This window comes from Astyanax mexicanus, chromosome 4, assembly GCF_023375975.1.
Source record: "Astyanax mexicanus isolate ESR-SI-001 chromosome 4, AstMex3_surface, whole genome shotgun sequence".
Classification (NCBI taxonomy): domain Eukaryota; kingdom Metazoa; phylum Chordata; class Actinopteri; order Characiformes; family Acestrorhamphidae; genus Astyanax; species Astyanax mexicanus.
The window spans coordinates 48706033-48726229 of record NC_064411.1 but is presented as its reverse complement, the minus strand read 5'-3'; the positions used below and the strand labels follow the sequence as shown (position 1 = coordinate 48726229).

Below are 20197 nucleotides of genomic sequence, written 5' to 3'. Positions count from 1 at the left end.
TTGGCAAACAACAGGTCATTGTTGCCCTTTCTACCTATGTGTTATAACTGATTATTAATGATTTTTAAGGCATTTACAACCTAATTAGTAACCATTAATGAACTGAATGTAAGCCATTTATAAACCATTTATAAAGGTAGTCTTTTTTTTTAAAGTGGTACCATATTTTTAATAAGAGTTCAAAAGGTCCAGTATTCTGATAATGAGCTGTATATAAAAGGCCAGCTTCAGGTTTAACTGTTACTCTCGGATTCTCAGACTCCCCCTCCTAGTCCTCGCTGCAGACCAATAGGATGCTGTGCTCTTCAGTCACAGTAGGGAAGCTGAAGGTGCTGAAGAACTGGAGAGACAGAGCACACAGCTGCACTAAGAAACAAGAGGTGGAGAGAGAGTGAGAATGAGAGAGCAAGAGAGAGGGAAAAAGAGAGAGAGAAAGAGCGGTGAGTAGTTAACACTGTTTAACTGTTGTTTCACGTTTTTTTTTAGGAGTTTATTAATCTTATCCTATTGAGTAAATGATGTGCATCTGTTGCTGCTGAACAGTGAATGTGGCAGTCTGGTGGATCAGTGAGAGTTGAGCTTGATTGCTTGTTAATATTGATGTGTATTGATTTATTGATGCTGATTTGTATGTATGTGTGTGTTTCTGTGTCTGTATCATTCTAATGCTCATGTTAAACAAGGACATATAGCTGGTAGTTTTAATGTTTTGGCTGGATCAGATCTCAGGGTTGTAAATTGAGGATTGGTCAATCTACACAGGGCAAGTCTAAAAGGCATTTTATATTTAAACATTAAACATTGGTACCACATTTTCTAATTGTTGCACTGTTAAGGTTTCTTAATAATTCTGAAACCCAAGTTGTCACAAATTCATTATTAGGTACCATTGCCTTTTGGTCCTAAGGTTTCTTATTGTCTTTTAAAAAATCCTACCATGGTCTATTATCCATATTCTGACAATAGAACTGGACATATTTTAAAACATAATGCATTTAAAAATGTAAAAATGTTGTGGGCACCAAAATATGAGAATTCTACAATGTTGACACAACGTAACCAAACTTGCTGGGTACATAAAACAAACATCTTATCAACCACAAAACATTAGATTTTCACATAGTCTGGATGCAAACATGCTGTTTAACACATTGCATTTTGATAACTAAACAACTTAAACACTCAAACTTAAAACCAACACATCATGTAGATGTTTAAAATATGAAGTTTAGTAGATGTTGGGTTTGGCCTCCATACCTTACAACTAAATAACAAATGTTAATATTTTATGTTAGTAAAACATTGGTATGCAGTGTTTGGAAGACATCTGATTTTGCTTACTCTTAACCTTGACTCCAACACATCAATGTCTAACAATGTTTGAATTTCACCTTGTGTATATGTTAACATTTGATATTTAATAGATGTTAGGTACTTGTTTGGTTACGTACACATTCCAACTTAATATCAACTGCACATCAGTGTCACATTGTGTGGATGTTGAAAATATGAAGTTTAGTTGACATTGAGTTTTGGACTTCAAACCTAACAACTCCTGTAATTGTTTCTCTTTTTTATGTCAGTCTGACATTAGCATTAAATCCAACAACAATCCATCAACATCTACGAACACTGGACTTTTAACATTATGAGGATGTTAGATTATAAACTTTAGCAGACATTGAGTTTTGATTATTATACCAATGCTGGTATTTTATGATTTTGGTGTGCATTGTTGGGAAGATGTTGAATAAATTTATAAAAATAAAATAGACAATTGAAATTATTCATATTTCCGTTTTAGTAGTTTAGTAGAAGTTGGGTTTTGGTCATCATACCCCAAACATTTATGCTGTTATTTAATGTCCATATGATGTTAATATGCAATGTTTGGAAGACGATGGATTTTGGTTACTTAACTTCACAATCCAAATCAACAAATCGTCAATGTCAGCTGTCATTACTATTGGACACTGGCAATAAATAGATAATTTAGTCAAGCAATGTCATGACCAACATTCAACCAGATAAAATGAATCGATATTGGTGGTTCTATTTGCTGTACAGTCTGGGCTTTATGAACTTTTCTGTTCGTTGGCTCTGTTAGAGAAACCCCTTTCGCTTCCCTAAATAAAGTATGCATGTACAACCCTTTATCCTTTACAATGGTATGATACATTCAAGTATTTATCATATAAAATCTAAGTAAAATACAGATTTAAAATATTCATAAAAAATAAATGTTGTATAAAAAAAAAATAAGAATGTTGTATGATAGAAAATGCTACACAGTAAACAATATAGAACACAGCTAAAGCAGAGTTAGCAGCTCAAAAAATGGTGCTTGCTCTTACAGCCTACAACATAGAGGCCAGGTAGTTAATAATAATATATGGCTCACAGTTTTACCTATGGCAGCCTGTGGGGAATGACTACACACTGATGGTGGGTGTCAGAAACTTTGGGACATGAAACAAACTTAATTTATTTGCGTTCAAACAAATTGTGGGTTTACAGTATGGCAGGTATGATATTGTGTCAGTGTATTACATTTACAAGCTATAGACCAATAGAAATGCTCTGAAAATGTGTCCACTAAGAATTACAAAGGCTTGGTTCTTCTTCTCTATATAAGAACATATACAGCTCTGGAAAAAAATGAGACCACTTAAAAATTATGAGTTTCTTTGATTTTACCAAATTGAAAACCTCTGGAATATAATCAAGAGGAAGATGGATGATCACAAACCATCAAACCAAAATTTGGAATTTTTATTTTATTTTTATTTGGAATTTGGGAGAAATTTTGGCTGTAGTTTATAGAATAAAACAACAATGTTAATTTTACTCAAACATATACCTATAAATAGCAAAATCAGAGAAACTAATTCTAATAATCTTAACTTTTCCCAGAGCTGTAAATTGCCTTTTTGAAGATCTGAGTTTTTTTGTGGAAATATACAGTATATATAGATAGCCTCAATCTGGCATAAAATACATGTATCTTTATTTATACTGTATGATAACAGCCCCGCCTGCCCTGGTAGCTTCATTATTTAGCAGCATAGCCTGTCTCTTTTATGTGCTGGATATTGATTGAGGGCTCCTTAAGATCAAAATCAATGAGTGCTTTTGCTTGGCTTCACACTGCCTCCTGAAATAGAAGCTTCTCTTCATCTGCCTGAGTTCACTTCGCCCCGTCAGCACCCCAGGCGAGAAATACCCACATGAATATGTACATGCATGGCTAGTGGCTACAATTAGCCATTCTACTGTACTGTTTGAGTTTTTATTTCACTGACGTTTACATATAGTAGTGTGGATTAGAATGTCATGGCTTTCTAATCTTGAGTACGGTACAGTAGAACCTGGGTGAGGTGCCTTTGTTGTTTAGTTAGGAGAGAATCTAATACTACGGTGGCATTACCATACTGTCCCCCTGGATCCAAGTGATCCAGTGATCTATGTGCTGCCACTATGAATAGGAGTTTGTCAGTTCAAATTCTGTTCATGCAGCTTGCCATCAGCTACCGGAGCCCCGAAAGAGCACAATTGGCCTTGCTCTTTCTGGGTGGCTAGATGGCGCTCTTTCCCCACATCACTCCAAAGGGTGATGCTGTTCGGCACAAGGTGTCTTTGAGCTGATGTATTAAAACCGAGTCACTGCACCTTCCTCTGAGTTTCCTACTTAGCAATTCTGCATCCTGGTGTGTTGGGGCATCACTAGTGATGGGGGAGTCCTAATGAGTGGGTTGGGTAATTGGCCATTTAAATTGGGGAGAAAATGTGAAAAAAAAAAACAATACTGTCCTTCTGTCCAGGATATTCTGATGTTTTTATGTGATATTAAACCTGGAACTGTTGAAGAAGGGAAAATATTAGAAAATACAAGAAATATGTACTTGAGACATCCCCAGTTTGCAGCTTTAAAAAGCAAAGTAAAATACAATGTACATTTTATTTTAAATAATTAACTTTATAAATAAATATAATATTATTTATGATTTATGTTTTATATATTTAATTTATGTATAATTTTATAACTATTATTTATTTATTGCCCCTATTTTCTAATCTACACAAGCACCTGAGACTGCTGTATGCATTTTGGATGAGCATTGTCCTGTGGAAATTGCGCACCAGTGTATGAATTCAGAAAAAGAATAGTCACTTTTTGCAGGACCCTCATTAACTTAGATAGACACGCCATTGATCTTCTACACATGGATTAATTTGTCATCTTAACCAAGACAACTGTTTAATTTACTGTATTTGTTTTTCTATTTTTCTATTACTATTTTGTTTAAAGCTTTTCTTCTATACTGTTAATATGGAAATAGTTTTTAATGCCTTGTTTATTATTATTGATAATAAAAATATCCACATATTTGAAGCCTTTAGGTAGATATTTTTTAAATTTTATAAATTGTATCTCTTTAAATTTCAGATTTGTGCTTGGAGCTCCATCCAGTGAGATCTTCCCGCCTTATCTGCAGGTCCAGTAGCCTGGATGACTGATGTCCATTACTTCTCCACCAGCTGATCATCCAGTCTTAGACCTTGTGGCCTCTGTCCTGGGCAAGATGAGCAGAGCCCCCCTGTTGGACTACGAGCTCCAGTCTGTGGGTCCGGCTGCAGGCTCCGGGGCCATGGCTGGGCTTCCCCTGGCCCCTGACACGGAGCAGAGCACGGCCCTGTGCTTCGTGGGCCTTCTGCTGCTGATCCTGGTGGTCCTGCTGGTGCGCTGCTTCAGGATCCTGCTGGACCCTTACAGCAGCATGCCCGCCTCCACCTGGAGGGACCACAAGGACCGATTGGAACGAGGGCAGTTTGAAAGTGCTGTGGTGTAACAAACAGCAGCTGCTGATCTGGGAAAAAACAGTGTTTACCATCACAGCAGCTGAACAGGGACAGAGGCTTCATGGAGATGTGCTTAAAGGAGTCAAAAATCTTGCTAATAGCCAAAAATCATGGCATCATGCTAACTCCTGACTGCTGGTCTGTATACACAATTAGCTACAGTAGCTAAAAGCAGGACATAAATCACATCCTGCTCACTTGTGGGTATTAGCATGGACTTTAGCCATGGTAGCCGTGATATTACAGAAGTGTCATTCTTCACAATACCTGGTTGTAGCCTATTCACAGGAAGCTGCAGATGAAATTATGTATTTCTAGCAAACTGGTGGATACCAGGGTTGTACAAAATTCAGAATTAAATTGAGAATGAACCCTAAATTCCAATTAAATCTTTGAATTTGAATTTTAATTGAGATTGCAAACAGGAAGCAGAATTTCAAATTAAATTTGAATTGCAGGAAGTAGAACTAGAATTCCATGAAATTCAAAGAAATTTATAATACTTTTTTTTTTTACATAAGCTTTACAACATATATTGCATAGGATTACAACATTAATGCTATACTGATATTATTATATGAATCACAAATTATCATTTAAAACTCTATTAAACAGATCATTCAAGTTGTAATAACTTCAAAATTGTGAAATAGTATAGGACAGCACTAATGTTTTTAGAATACATTTCTTTTTCTGTGTCTTTGAAATGGTTGTCCAAACATTTAGCCAATTTTTGTCGTACACTCCAAAGAAAGAAGCTAATTAAGGGCTTTGTACTTTTGATTTTTGTAATTAAAGCAACATGCAAAATGATAACACATAAAAGGACATCTGTACACAGTCATTAAGGGAATGTATGCTTAATGTTAATGTCCAAATTTCCATTTGGAAGAAAAATGTATGTTAAATGTATCATATTCTCACTCATATATAATTTATTTATTTTTTTCTGAATTGCAGTGAATTCAGTTTCACTTCCTGTATTTCCAATTCAAATTCAATTCAACGTCCTCCAGGGTGCATTCAATTCAAACTCAAATTCATTCACTGAATTGAATTAAATTAAATTAAATTAAATTAAATTCTGAATTTTGCACAGCCCTGGTGGCTATTTTGGTGGTTTTATTCATAGCTAGCCATGTTATGCTGTGTGTGATTACTGGCTGAAAGGGTATAAAACTGAAGTTGTTCTATTTGTTTTTGAATATGCAAAAATATATTCAAACTGTATACAAATCTATCAAAGAGGGTATTAAGACAAGCTGTGTTCCAGAAAGATAGTGATCCTATTTAAGATATGAGGGTTTTATGTTGTCAGGGTTCTCGCCACTTTTTACATATTTCTATTCATTATGAAATCCTTAAACCCTTTAATATATATTTATATGTTGAGAACTTTGCATGTGTGTTTGCAGTGATAATGAATATTTCTTGTAATGAATGCAGAGTTGACACACTCATGTCGGTGGTTCTGGATTTAAATTCCTTATACAAATTTTTCTTCTGTTTTTCTGTTGCTGTAAAGTCTATGGTTTTACTACTACCCTACTATAATCTATATGTTTTGTATTTATTGTTGTTCAGTGTACTCATGTGTATCATCTCCTGGTCATGGATAACCTCAGATGTTGTGCCTTTACATGTGTCAGAAAGCTTTATTTTTGTACAAGTTCTTCTACTGCCCTTTTTAGCTCTTTCCTGTTGTTGGCTTGAGTGATCAATGGACTGGTCTCTGTATCTGAACATTTGAACATTTCCTGTTTCATAAATGTGTGATTTGTTGGCTGATTTTTTCTCTGTGTTCTTTGGTCAGTAAAATATTTTCTTAGTCAACCTTGTTCTTTGCTCTGGATGGCTTTATTAAAAGCTGCATCCCTTTATAAAGATAGTGAGTTCACCAATAGTTTCTCACTATAGGACACTATAGGCTAATACACTTCAAATTATGAGTTTCTTTGATTTGACCTAATTGAAAACCTCTGGAATATAATCAAGAGGAAGATGGATGATCACAAGCCATCAAACCAAGCTGAACTAGGAGTGGCATAAAATGATCCAAAAGCAGTGTGTAAGACTGGTGGAGGAGAACATGCCAAGATGCATGAAAACTGTGATTAAAAACCAGGGTTAATCCACCAAATATTGATTTCTGAAATCTTAAAACTTTATGAATATGAACTTGTTTTCTTTGCATTTTTGATGTCTGAAAGCTCTGCATCTTTTTTGTAATTTAACCCTCTCATGCATGAATTATAATAAACTCAGTCAGGATTTTTTTTCTAAGTGTTTTTATACATCCTTAGGGATGTAAAACAAGGTTTGAAAAAAATATATATTCTATCTTTATTCGATAAAGAAATATTTATCTGTCCACTCAAGTGTACTTCATGCATTTTTTGTTGTAAAAAAAACACAAATGTAATTCAGCTATACAGTTGTAATATGGTATTCTGTTGGAATAGTGGAACTGAGGAGGATATTGTGACACAAGAAAATGTCTCTGAACCGTAGAACCTTATAGAATCTTGATTGTGACTGGTATTATCATACTGTATTCTTGTCAAGTCTCTGAACTGTTAAGTGAGCATATTCTCTTATAGTATTTTATAGCATGTATCATATTTCCTGTCAAATCATGCTTGTTGCTAATTTCTGAGACTATTTTCTATGATGGTTGCCAAAGCATACAGGGCACGAAGCTACAAGACACTTCATGCAGATGTACTTGGTTCTTCGTGTGCTGGCATTTTATACTTTCTTGAGCTGGGGCCAGTGGTTTCCAGGGGCATACTGGATATTGGGGTGCCCTTAGTTTCAATAGCCTCATCTCCTTCATCTCCGTTCCTCAGCCTCAACTCCCTCAGTAACATTTCCAGACTCACCTTCACTATCACTGCTTGACCCTACTTCTCTGCTTGCAACTGTCTGTACTGGCAGACATTCCTCAATTAAAGAAGTTGATTTACAGCCAAAACATTAAACAATATGAATTATTTTAAAAACAACACTGGAAGTAATTGACATTGCATAAAAGTTGAAAAATAGCTAATGATGCATGATGTACAATTAAGTGGACAGATGATTAATCTACAATTCCCTCAAATATAAAATCTAAATTTCAAAAATCTTTACATAATATGTCACCTTAGATGTTACTTGATGTAATTATATATTTTTTACCTGCAGTGATATAATTTTATAAAAGGTAGAAACAAAAATAGCCAAGGTGTTTGGTGGTTTTCCCTGTCTGCCGGCCATCTTGATTTCATTGACTTCTTTTTCCCATTACAATGACCAACCAATGGGATTTTTTTGTATAGGATGATGCAATAGCTTCCACTACAGTGGACTATATGCAGCAGTGCCCAAAATTGCAAGCATATTTAAAGAAAAAAAAAATTTAAACAGCTGTACACTGTAGTGACCTCTATGCATGAAAGGGTTAAGCCATTTCTCATTTTCTGCAAATAAATGCTCTAAATGACTCTTTTTATTTGAAATTTAGGATAAATGTTGTCTGTAGTTTATAGAATAAAACAAAAAGGTTCATTTTACTCAAACATAAACCTATGAATAGCCAAATCAGATAAACTGATTCAGAAACTGAAGTGCTCTCTTAATTTTTTCCAGAGCTGTATTTGGGTGTCTGTTCCCAAACCACTTAACACTAAGACACTGTGTCTAATATGCTAACACTCATAAAAATTGCCCACTACTCAATTAATATCGCATCCAGTGATGGTGGTCCTTTTCCATGGATGGATGCTGTAGAAGATGCTGATAAATTGTCTCTGCAGCAACAGTTGCACTACAGTCAGTAAACCGTAAACCTCCAAAAGCTGTAAACTCAGTGTATTTGACTGTGATAAAACAAAGTAACATCTGCAAAGGTTTTCCATCACAATTCTCTCTCCTTATGAGACAACCTCCAGCCAAAGCCCAAAGCCCAAGCTCCCTGTATTCCTAAACAGCTCGCGTCTGTGTGTAATTTAATCAATGTTTATTACCCAGACAGTATTTCAACCAGAGCACTGCGGATGTGATAAAAACAAGCCTATGCTTTCACAATGTCCATCTATCCCTCTGCTTTATTCTGCTGGCACTGTGAACACACAGTCACTCTACACTCTGATGCTTTAAAACTTTACGCAAACAAGACAGAAGCAAGGTCACATTGATTCAACTTTCTGCTATGGGTCTCATATACTGTATAGTGCAGGCTATATTCCCACTGTTTCATTTTCTCTTCATATATGGTACAATATTGAACAATCAAACCAGGTCACCATATGTCTGTTTTTAATAATCCAAAGCTACAGAGCAAATCTCTTGAGATGAAATCAGTGCATTAAAACTGGATTTATCTTTCATCCATGCAATTTCAATGTACACATAGTTCAGGCAAACAGTTTTGGCACACCTGATTGAATATACAACTCTGGAAAAAATAAGAGATCACTTCAGTTTCTGAATTAGTTTCTCTGATTTTGCTATTTATAGGTATATGTTTAAGTAAATTAAACATTGTTGTTTTATTCTATAAACTACAGAAACCATTTATTAGCAGAAAATGAGAAATGGCTGAAATGACAAAAAAGACGCAGAGCTTTCAGACCTCTCAAATAATGCAAAAAATTATAAAGGTTTAAGAGTTCAGAAATCCGTATTTGTTGGAATAACCCTGTTTTTTAATCACAGTTTTAATGCATCATGGTATGCTCTCCTCCACCAGTCTTACACACTGCTTTTGGATAACTTTATGCCTTTACTCCTGGTGCAAATATTCAAGCAGTTCAGTTTGGTTTGATGGCTTGTGATCATCCATCTTCCTCTTGATTATATTCCAGAGGTTTTCTGTTAGGTAAAATCAAAGAAACTCATAATTTTAGGTGGTCTTTTATTTTTTCCAGAGCTGATTTTTTTTTATTAGATGTATATATAAATATACATATACACAGTGTTGCTTGAAAGTTTGTAAACTTGTAAAAGTTTTCTATATATTGTTGCATACACACTAAGAAAAGTAAGTACAGAGTTGTGCTTAAAAAAGTACAAAGCTTGTCAGTGGGGCTGTACCTTGAGGTACAATAGAGAAAAGTTTAGAGAAAGTCCGTTTTTGTACCCATGTTTTTTGTGCCAGTAAAGATTATAAACATTATTATCAACAGAATATGTGTCAAGAACATGATGATCCAAAATTGTCTTTCTTTCAAATGAAAATGTGCACTTATAATATATATTGTTTATTAGTACAGTGATACACAATACTGAATGTACCTTTTACCTCTGGTTAAATGGTACAAATCTGTACTTATTGCTGTTAGAAATGACTTTGTACTTCAAAGGGAACAAATCTGACCCTGTAAAGACCAATATTGTACCACTGAGAGTACAATTATGAAGAGTGTACCTCTGTTTTTTAGAGTGTAAATATAACCTACATTTGACCTATATGTAGATAAAGTGAATACATAATTATAACTCATTTAAATGATCCAATATGACATATCTGTAAGTGGAAAAAATACAGTATGTGAACCTTCCAGTAACTGTTGATTTGTCCTTCACAGCAGCTTGAAGGAATTAAGCCCCTTCTGTACAAACCAGCTTCAGCTCTGATATGTTGGTGGTTTTCCTCCCATAAACTGCTGCTTCAGGTGCTTCAACAACATTTCTATTGGATTAAGATCAGGACCATTCCAAACTATTAACTTTATTCATTCTTTAATCATTCCGCAGGAGAATGGCTTGTGTGTTTAGGGTCATTGTCTTGTTGCATAACCCACGTCCTAAAAATGTACTGAAAACAAACCCAAACTCCAGCCAATAGTAAACTTATTTAATTAATAAGATTAGATTAATTCATTAGAAATCAGTCAGATTTGTGTTTTTCCTTTATAGCTATTTTTATATCTAATTGAACATTATTTTTAAAATAGGAGGGCCAAAAATGTGCCAAACCTGCGACTTATTAGAGGTATTGTGTAAGTACGAAAAAACACTGAAGACACTGCAGTAACTGAGAGTCTCCCTGCTGTGTTGTGATATACCACATCCTAATGAAGCTAGCATGTTCAGTGTTAATGAGCTGACTCAGGCGTGTTAGTGAGGGGCTGGATCTAAATCCAGCACACACCCGGACTCTCCAGCAAGGGTTCAGCCCCCCTCCTGGTGCTTCTATATGTGTGATTTAATCCACGTGGGAAGGTGTTGTTACGTGTGCAGTGATGAACATGCATGTGCAACAATACCGTCACAATTAATTTCTTTCTACATTGATATACTTTTAAATAAAGTATTCAGCTCAGTTATTTTAATGTTTAATAGCTATGACTAATATCAATATTTGCATATTTTGCTTGAGGGATAACTTTTTGTTGGTAGTTAAAAAATACATATATAGCCATAGATTAAATTTAGATTCAAAATATTTATATATAGCGCTGGAAAAAAATAAGGGACCACTTACAATAATGAGTTTCTTTGATTTTACTTATGTTAAACCTCTGAAATATAATCTAGAGGAAGATGGATAATAAAAATGCATCAAACCAAGCTGAACTGCTTGAATCTTTGCACCAGGAGTAAAGCCATAAAGTTATCCAAAAGCAGTGTGTAAGACTGGTGGAGGAAAACATGGCAAGATTAATAAAAAAAACTGTGATTAAAAACCAGGTTTATTCCAACAAATGTTCTTTAATAATATTATGATTTTCTGAGACACTGATTTTGGGTTTTTTATTGGCTGTAAGCCATAATCATCAACAGTAAAAGAAATAAACACATAAAATAGATAACCCTGTGTGTAATACATCTATTAAAAATATATGGATTTCACATTTTGAAGTGAATTACTAAAATAAAGTAACTTTTTAATTAAATTCTTTTATTTTTTTGAGATGCACTAATATAGACTGTACATTGTTATTGGATGGTAAACATTGTAGGGGATCAAACGACATTTAAAAACTTTATGACCTTCAAACCTTCAGACCTTCAGATTAGAGCAAGAACAGTGTAGAGAAAGTAGAGAATTTCATAGAATGGGTTTCCATGGCTGAACAGATTTTGGAAATACTGTTCATCTTATAGTATTGACTATGTTTGGGACTACTGTATATGTAGTATTGTATTTTTTGCATTAGTTTGCCCATTAGTTGGATTAGTTGTACAGTGCAACTTTTCACAGAGACATTGAATCATTGATTATCATCTGTTTACAGTTGGTAGTAAAGTGAGAGTGTTGGGCTATCGATGAGCATCGCAGAGCAGAGGACATGACACGACATCCCCAGAGACGGATGGGTTACATAAACAGACACCAGACCGTTCACAGCGGGGACGTGCAGAGCTCATTAGTGACTTGGTAAAATCACTCAGGTGGGTGCCGCGTTACTGCTGGTGGTGAGTCATCATCTATGTATTAGCACTTCAAGTGGGTTTTATATGACCACAGTCTGAGTCCAACCTTTTATATATTCATAAACTAATAATACAGATCAAAAAGACACTCGAGTATGCCACAGGTGGGTCCACGTTTCACTTCTCGTGATTTCAATCTCTGCTCATGTTTAAGATCTGAGATATATTTACATCTCAGTGCATCCAATTACTTTATACTTTACTAATTCACTGTAAATCCACAAATTGTTTCAACTCAAATAAATTTAGTCTGGTTTACGTAAAAAATGGGATATTTCCAAACATTATTCAACTCTTTTGAGTTGGTGAGGTGAACATTTGTCGCCACATAGTTTTTAATCACAGTTTTCATGCATCTTGGCATGTTCTCCTCCACCAGTCTTACACACTGCTTTTGGATAACTTTATGCCTTTACTCCTGGTGCAAGAATTCAAGCAGTTCAGTTTGGTTTGATTGCTTGTGATCATCGATCTTCCTCTTGATTATATTCCAGAGGTTTTCAATTTAGTAAAATCAAAGAAACTCTTCATTTTTAAGCGGTCTCTTATTTTCTTCCAGAGTTGTATGGTTTTTCATTATATGTACATATAAATATACATAAAATATACATAAAGTTTGTGAATTCTTTAGAATGTTCTATTTTTCTATCTATTAATATATTTGCATAAATTTGACCCAAATTTGACATTCAAAATTTGATCTATGGGTTGAATCAACTTATACTTTGCGTGTATATTTTGCATGTATACTTTGTGGAACAGGAACTAATATTGTGTCCCATGTAGGCCTGTAACAATAATTACATTATCGACTTATAGTACAATAAATGAACATGACCTCAATAATATTTGATAATGGAGATATGTTTTTATGTGTTTATTTGTAAGTTATTTTCTCATTTATATCCTTGAACTGTATTTTAACTAGTCATGCTAAATGATCAATCAGTGCTTCAATAACTGTGACTCCATACACACTGTGTGGACTGACTGCAGTTATGTGAAGAAAAGTGAAGTATATAGTTCCTAAACTATGAATAATAACAAATGTGTTTTTAAATGTACTGTATAATTGCTTTATTATGCTTATCTATTATCATTATATAATTAAGGTTTAATTGTCTTAAAATGACAATAATATCGTTTATCACAATAATTTCTGGTTCGATATATCGTCCATAAAAAATTCTTATGGTGGCAGACCTAGTCCCATAACTTTTGGCATGTCCAACGATATGCATGTGGGTCTCCTGCAGTAAATGTAGATAGGATTTCTAAAAGAGTTGCTTGTCTGTTCCAATGGACAAATCTAGCCAGATGCTACCTGTCACAATCATTACCACCCATTGGGTTGACCACTGTATTAATGACTTCTATGATGTATCACTAGTGCATCAATTTACATACTGCTATCTAATGACTTTTAACATGCCATTGTATACTGATTTATCAAATACCCCCTTAAAAACTTTTACTTTTTATCTAGTAATTAAGGTTAACACAATTACTTAGTAATTGCTGTAAAGCAAATTAATTATGCAGCTATTGAACTAAAGAAATTGAAGTGTGGAACCACATACAGACTGTTGGATACCCCTTTAAAACTATAGACTTATTACTGTAATAAAAAAAACCTGTGAATGTAAATATGTATTTGTTTCCATAAATCCATAAATAAAAGTCAGAAACCAGGTCCACATAGGCGTCCATTGGATTTTAAGGGGTTCACTAAATTTCAGCGATTTTACATTAGAAAAAAAACCTGCAGAAACAAAGTTAATGGATGTGGAGTATTTTTTTTTGTCCAGCATCCTTTGAGTGAACTGCACTGGGTAAGTTAAAATCATGAGTGTTATCCCCCTCTCCTGGTGGAAAGAAGTTCCAACATGTGAATTTCTGTATAAAATACTGTACCATTAGCTTTGCAGCTAAACTATAAAAGCAAATGTACTGGAGTACTATTTATTCATTGTTTCTTCTTTAAACAAGGATGTAAAAAATGAGTTTGTTGTACACGGCACATGGGACCTAAAATGTACCATATGAGGATTAGGTGGGCTGTGCTAATGGAGCCCATTTGGGAAGCCCAATTGGAACCCAAAAAGCCCACATTCGAGCTATGTGAGCCCCACACAACCATATTGTCCGGCGTAACTCTTAATAGCAGTATTATTATATTTTTATTTTGTATCTAGTGTTATCTTTTATTTATTGTTATTTATATAAATGCGTTAAAATTGAGGGTTGCCCTCAGTGTATTTCTGAGTGAATGATTGATTGATTTTCTTTTTACCATTTATTTAAAAGCTGTCTGTTCTAGTGGTAGGATGGTCCCCCCTTATGTATGAGTCTTGATTCTCCCTCTGGCTCTGAAGGGAGTTTTTCTTTGCCTCTGTGCTCACTGGGGGTTCTATATTATATGTTCAGTGTTTTGTCTGATTCTCTGTCCTGTAAAGCTGCTTTGTGACAAAATCAGTTGTAAGAAGAGCTATATTTGATGTTATAAGAGATGAAGGTCATTTTAAAACAAATCCTGCCCATAATTGAGTGAGAGAGAAAAATAAAAGTTTGTTTATGAAGTTATTTGTGATCTTTATGAAATTGTTCATTCACATTCTGCATACTGCCAGTTGTAATTATGTTGTATCCGATCAGTAAGCAGACCCTGTTGTCAAAGGAAGGAAGGAAAACAGAGATGAATCATCTCATTGTAGTGATTTCCCATGTGAGATTCAATGAAACCAAATGAGCAGAAAGCACAAGGCCTCTCCTGCCAGCTATAAGCCAGACGCCACTGAGTTCTGCCTCAGCTAACAGAAACAATAACGGCAGGCCTTGGCTGCATTACAGACATTACTGACCATAAAACTCCTCATCAACCGGCAAGTATTTTTAAGGATCATTAGGTAAAGGATACAGGTCAGTAACAAGCACAACTTAATCTCAGGACAATCTAGCTATCAGGACTAACTTACTGTTGCTGCTATCAGACATCCCACGTTGCAAAAACAAATTTCAGGGTGGTCCCTCCGGACCTGAAGTTGGACCCTGCCCCAATTCCCTGCCCCCCCCCAAAAAAATCTCCCTTACACACCAAAGGATAATAGAATACTAAAGTCACAATTACAAACTGTACAGAGGGTGAAACTTTCATTGCTTTTTTTTACTTTTATTGGACATGGATATACGTTTTGAGAATTTAGAGGTACAATAAGTTTTGATGGGAGCCATGATGCTCCTGAATGCATCCCATCCAAGAGATAAAAAAACCCACTGCCAACCAACACTAAAAATTGAGTGGTTGACCCACAGACTCTTTATAGAGAACAGACCAATCAGAACCCTCTCTGTTTTGTATGTGCCTAATGAATATGCACACGAGGGGAGCATCTTTCTCTCCCTCTCTTTCCCACACTCAATTTTAGTGAAAAGGTCTGTGTCGCCTGCGTGCACGTTTGTGGCTCGTTCTAAATTCCAGGAGATTTTGTCTGACTTGTGGGCGTCAGGGAGCCGTTATAGATATGTGGTAGACTCCCTCAATTTCCGGGAGATTTGGGAAGTCTGTGCTTTGCTGTGACACAAATTGAGACCTGTTTTTGTCATAAAACAGATAAAGGATTGTTAAACTAGTTTTGGTAAGCTCAAAGGTCTTTATCTAACTTTAATAGTGTACAATTACCTAAAAAAATTATTATTGGAGAATGAGGTTATGTATAGCAATGCATTATGCAGGATTTTGTGCACCATGAAAACATGTCCACAGATAGACATTTGACAGTGCTATGATATATTTAATTAGACATAAATAGATAAAAGTGATAATAAACAGCATATTCCTATTGCTTTTACTACTGTAAAAATGGAATGATGAAAAATACATGAAGCTGAGGGTTCAATTTACTAGGTCAGATTTTGTATATCTCCATATTGAGTGGGGGGGGGGGGGGTGATGGTTCCCATGCTCCTCCTCTTATATATCCTGGATATTTGAAGTAAGGAGGACCATGTGTTGGATTAATTAGATTTTTCACATTATTCACTATTAATCATACTATAGTTAGGTGAAGCATGTCTGTAGTCCAAATCTTTCTTATTCAGATGGGCTCTAGAGTCACAGAGGCTAATGTACATAGCCAGCTAACAAAAACTAGACATTAACAGTCGCTTGAAACTTTTCTAAATTAAGCAGACATAAAAATGTGGTTTGGAGCACACTATGACATACTGTGAAATATAATAATTAATAAAACGTCAAGTAGCTGACTGAAGGTGTTTTCTTAGTTTTATTTTTCCTGCTTGTTTCACAATCACTAATGGGATCAGTAGGTTCTTTCCTGTTGCTGACTTGGACACAGCAAGACCCTCTGAATAATCAGAACACACTGTTAACCTCTGAACTGTGACTGGCTGTAATCCACTTGGCTGGTGTGTGTGTGGGAAATCTCTGAATATAATAGAGGGCAGCAATATTTTGGAAGTTGAAAGTATGAGGCCATACTAGGGAAAGATTGTTTTTAATCTGTAATATGCCTAAAACACGACAATCATTTATATTCAGTATGAGTTTAAATCCTGGTTTCGGTCAGTTCAGTTCCCAAGGGTTTAGGTTTGTAATGGCCTGAGGGAAGAAGCTGTTGCAGAGTCTGACAATGATACCAGTTGTTTCCACTAACCGACAAACTGTAGAAAACCATGGACAGCACATACAGCTCTGGAACAAAGTAAGAGACCACTTAAAAATGATAAGTTTCTTTGATTTTACCAAATTGAAAACCTCTGGAATATGATCAAGAGGAAGATGGATGATCACAAGCCATCAAACCAAGCAGAACTGCTTGAATCTTTGCACCAGGTGTGGCATAAAGTTATTCAAAAGCAGTGTGTAAGACTGGTGGAGAAGATTATGCCAAGATGCATTTCTCTTAAAACTTTATAATGTGAATTTCTTTGCAATATTTGAGGTCTGAAAGCTATGCATCTTTTTTGTTATTTTAGCTATTTCTCATTTTCTGCAAATAAATGCTCTAAATGACAATATTTTGAATTGGAATTTGGGAAAAATGTTGAACTTCATTTATGGAATAAAACAACAATGTTCATTTTACTCAAACATGTATCTATAAAGAGCAAAATCAGAGAAACTGATTTAGAAACTGAAGTGGTCTCTTATTTTTTTTTTCCAGAGCTGTATTAAAGTCATAATTTGTGCACATTACCGCATCCTTCACTGAAACATAATTCAGGTTTTTGTATTTTTTTTAAACATGAAAGTTTGCTTTAAAGTTTATAATATTATATAATACTTATAATACATCACGCTTGAATCTCTCACTCTCGAACATGTCACTCTTAATTACGTCACTCATGACCTGTTTGCACTTGCAGACAAATATGCAAACACTTGTCGAGTCACAGCTGTGAAAGATGATCCGTACTGAACACACCCAGGCCTGTCACAGCCAGCCTGTGTAGCCTGACCTTCAATCAGGAATGCACAGAGGAATGGAGGATACGTGATGAGTAGAGAGAAAGTGTGATTGCATATGAAGTCTGACAGTTCCTTATCGCCACCACGTTACGAACTTTCACCCTTATCTAATAGTTCATCTAATAGCACACAGTACATAACAGCACGGAGCATGAGAGGCTTGGCTCATTTGTGGGGAAAACAGTGAATAAAAGTAGCTTCATTACTAAAAAGATCAAATGAAACAGGGACTAAGAGAGTGATGGATGAGGTGAATATAATGCAGCAAAAACTATTGCAGAATATTTAGTGCATGCATATAAACTGCAAACTGAAACAATTATACAATAAATACACCTAAAGCTTCACAGTAAATAATAGACTACTTTTAAGACAGAACAGCCCTAGTATCACAATGTGGATTTTTAATATCATGATATTTCTCTGTCACGATATATTGTATACGATATAATATTGCCCACCCCTACTATAGACAGAATTGGAGGACTTGAGATTACAGTTAAGTGAAGATCAAACTTGGGACATGTGGTCTTGTGGAAGGACTGTAATGGACTTGGATTATTGTGACATAAGAAGTTTACACATTGGCTTGTATTGACTTTCACAGTTTTACCACCACAGTGATACAAAAAACACAGCCCTGTAAGTTTAATTTACTTAAATTATTTGAGGCAATTAGTTGCCTATATCGATTAGACAATTTATATCAACTGGTTTGTGCAATAATTCTAATTTGAACTACTGATTTGTATTTAGTCTTTCTTTTTAATTTATTAAAGTAAAATATAGATTTAGAAAATGCTATAAAGAGAACATTATATCATATATCATACAAGCAACTAGTGCATGGCGATATGGGAAAAATCATATATCACTAAATGGAACTTTTTATATCATGATAACGATAAATATCATGATATACCACATTTAAGTATGTTTTTAGTTGTTCTTCGAAAAATATGACAAAATAATATCATTGCTTACTTTTTTCAACTTTATTTTAGTGATATTAAACCAAACTTTTACAAATGAGAATTACTACCTTTTAGTGCAGCAGTATATATGTATCAAATGAAAACAGATGAGGTAGATGCAGTAGCTAATTTTTTCAAAAGAACAATGCATCTCCTTTGTTCAGCTCTCATGAGTTTAATAATGTAAAGCATGTCGCAAACCGGTGTGTCTGTCAAATAACATAAAGTACATAAGCATATAAACATGACAAATGACCACGCCAATACATTTCATCATAGCCTACTTTATATATTTGCATTAATAGTTGATAAAATTACTGTAGAAACGATAGGGATGAAGGTAAATAGCACGATAGACACTTTTCTATCGTCCCCACGTACAGCATATCGTCATATCGCACAGCACTACAAGCAACTCAGAGTTATGGTTAGTTAACAGTGCTTGCTCTTACAGCCTACAACATAGAGGAGAGGCCAAGCAGTTAACTGTAATATATGAGCTACAAGTTTGCCTAAGGTAGCTTGGGGGTAATCACTGCACACTGATAGTGAGTTTGTACCAGAAGCCAACAGAAAAGAAGCAGTCATGTTATCATATATTATGATAAGTAGTAGATTTAACTCAAAGGTCTTCATTTAAATGTAAATGTGGCCATACATTTTTATGTAACTTTACGTAAAATTATTATTTTTTTAGTTTAATTGTGGGTTTACAGTGCATTAAATAAAATAATATAATAAGATAAAATATGCTACACGTCATTGAATAGAATGTAGTATTGTATCCTGCTACTTTTGGAATGTCCCACGAAAGCTAAAGAAAAATGTATGTGATTTTTACGATTACTACTTTTCACTACGCTGTCCACCATGACGCATTCCTGATACAGATATGACACTTTGGTTTGCTGAATGTTCAATGCCCGCACACCTTTGCATGAGGAATGGAATGTAAAATATGTAGTGATAAACTGACCAGTTGAAATGCTCCAGAAATTGATCACATTGACTTTCATTTTGTTGCCATTTATTTTGCGTCACGGTGACAGCACACGCCTTTAAATCAGACCAATTGATAAAAAACAACAATGTCCATTTTACTCTTGCTTTACTCTTGCTTGCAAAAAAGCAAGCGCATCAGTACACGTGCTTCTCTGGTCTTATCTCCTGCACAAATACACCTGTCCATCACTAATACCTTCATTCTATCTCCTTTATCTGATACCCTTGGCTGCTTGGCTGCTGCACTTCAGAAGCTTGCACTTGTCCACCTAGCTGCTTGCTGATGCGCATCCGCGCATGTTGTTGTGACACACCCACTGAGGCTATGAACACAAGGAGTACCAGACAAGACTGCACTCAGTGTTGCCAGATTGAATGATTTCACGCAGTGGTGTTGGACAGTACCCCAGTAGAACTAGTATTGTTACTACTTCACTACTTTACTTAAGTA

At 35.1% G+C, this 20197-nt stretch overlaps 1 protein-coding gene across 2 annotated transcripts; it reads left to right on the top strand.

The window, feature by feature from the left end:
* The first annotated feature begins 262 nt into the window (after nucleotides 1-262).
* LOC103027245 (cortexin-1) lies at nucleotides 263-7044 on the top strand. Of its 2 annotated transcripts, none has more exons than XM_049479033.1 (2): nucleotides 263-440; nucleotides 4497-7044. In XM_049479033.1, exon 2 carries the CDS (start codon nucleotides 4518-4520, stop codon nucleotides 4848-4850), a length of 333 nt encoding a protein of 110 aa, XP_049334990.1. In that variant the 5' UTR covers nucleotides 263-440; nucleotides 4497-4517; the 3' UTR covers nucleotides 4851-7044. The 2 variants fall into 2 exon arrangements, with proteins under 2 accessions (XP_049334990.1, XP_007236013.3); XM_007235951.4 differs by having other exon boundaries at nucleotides 4448-7044.
* Nucleotides 7045-20197: the final 13153 nt, after the last annotated feature.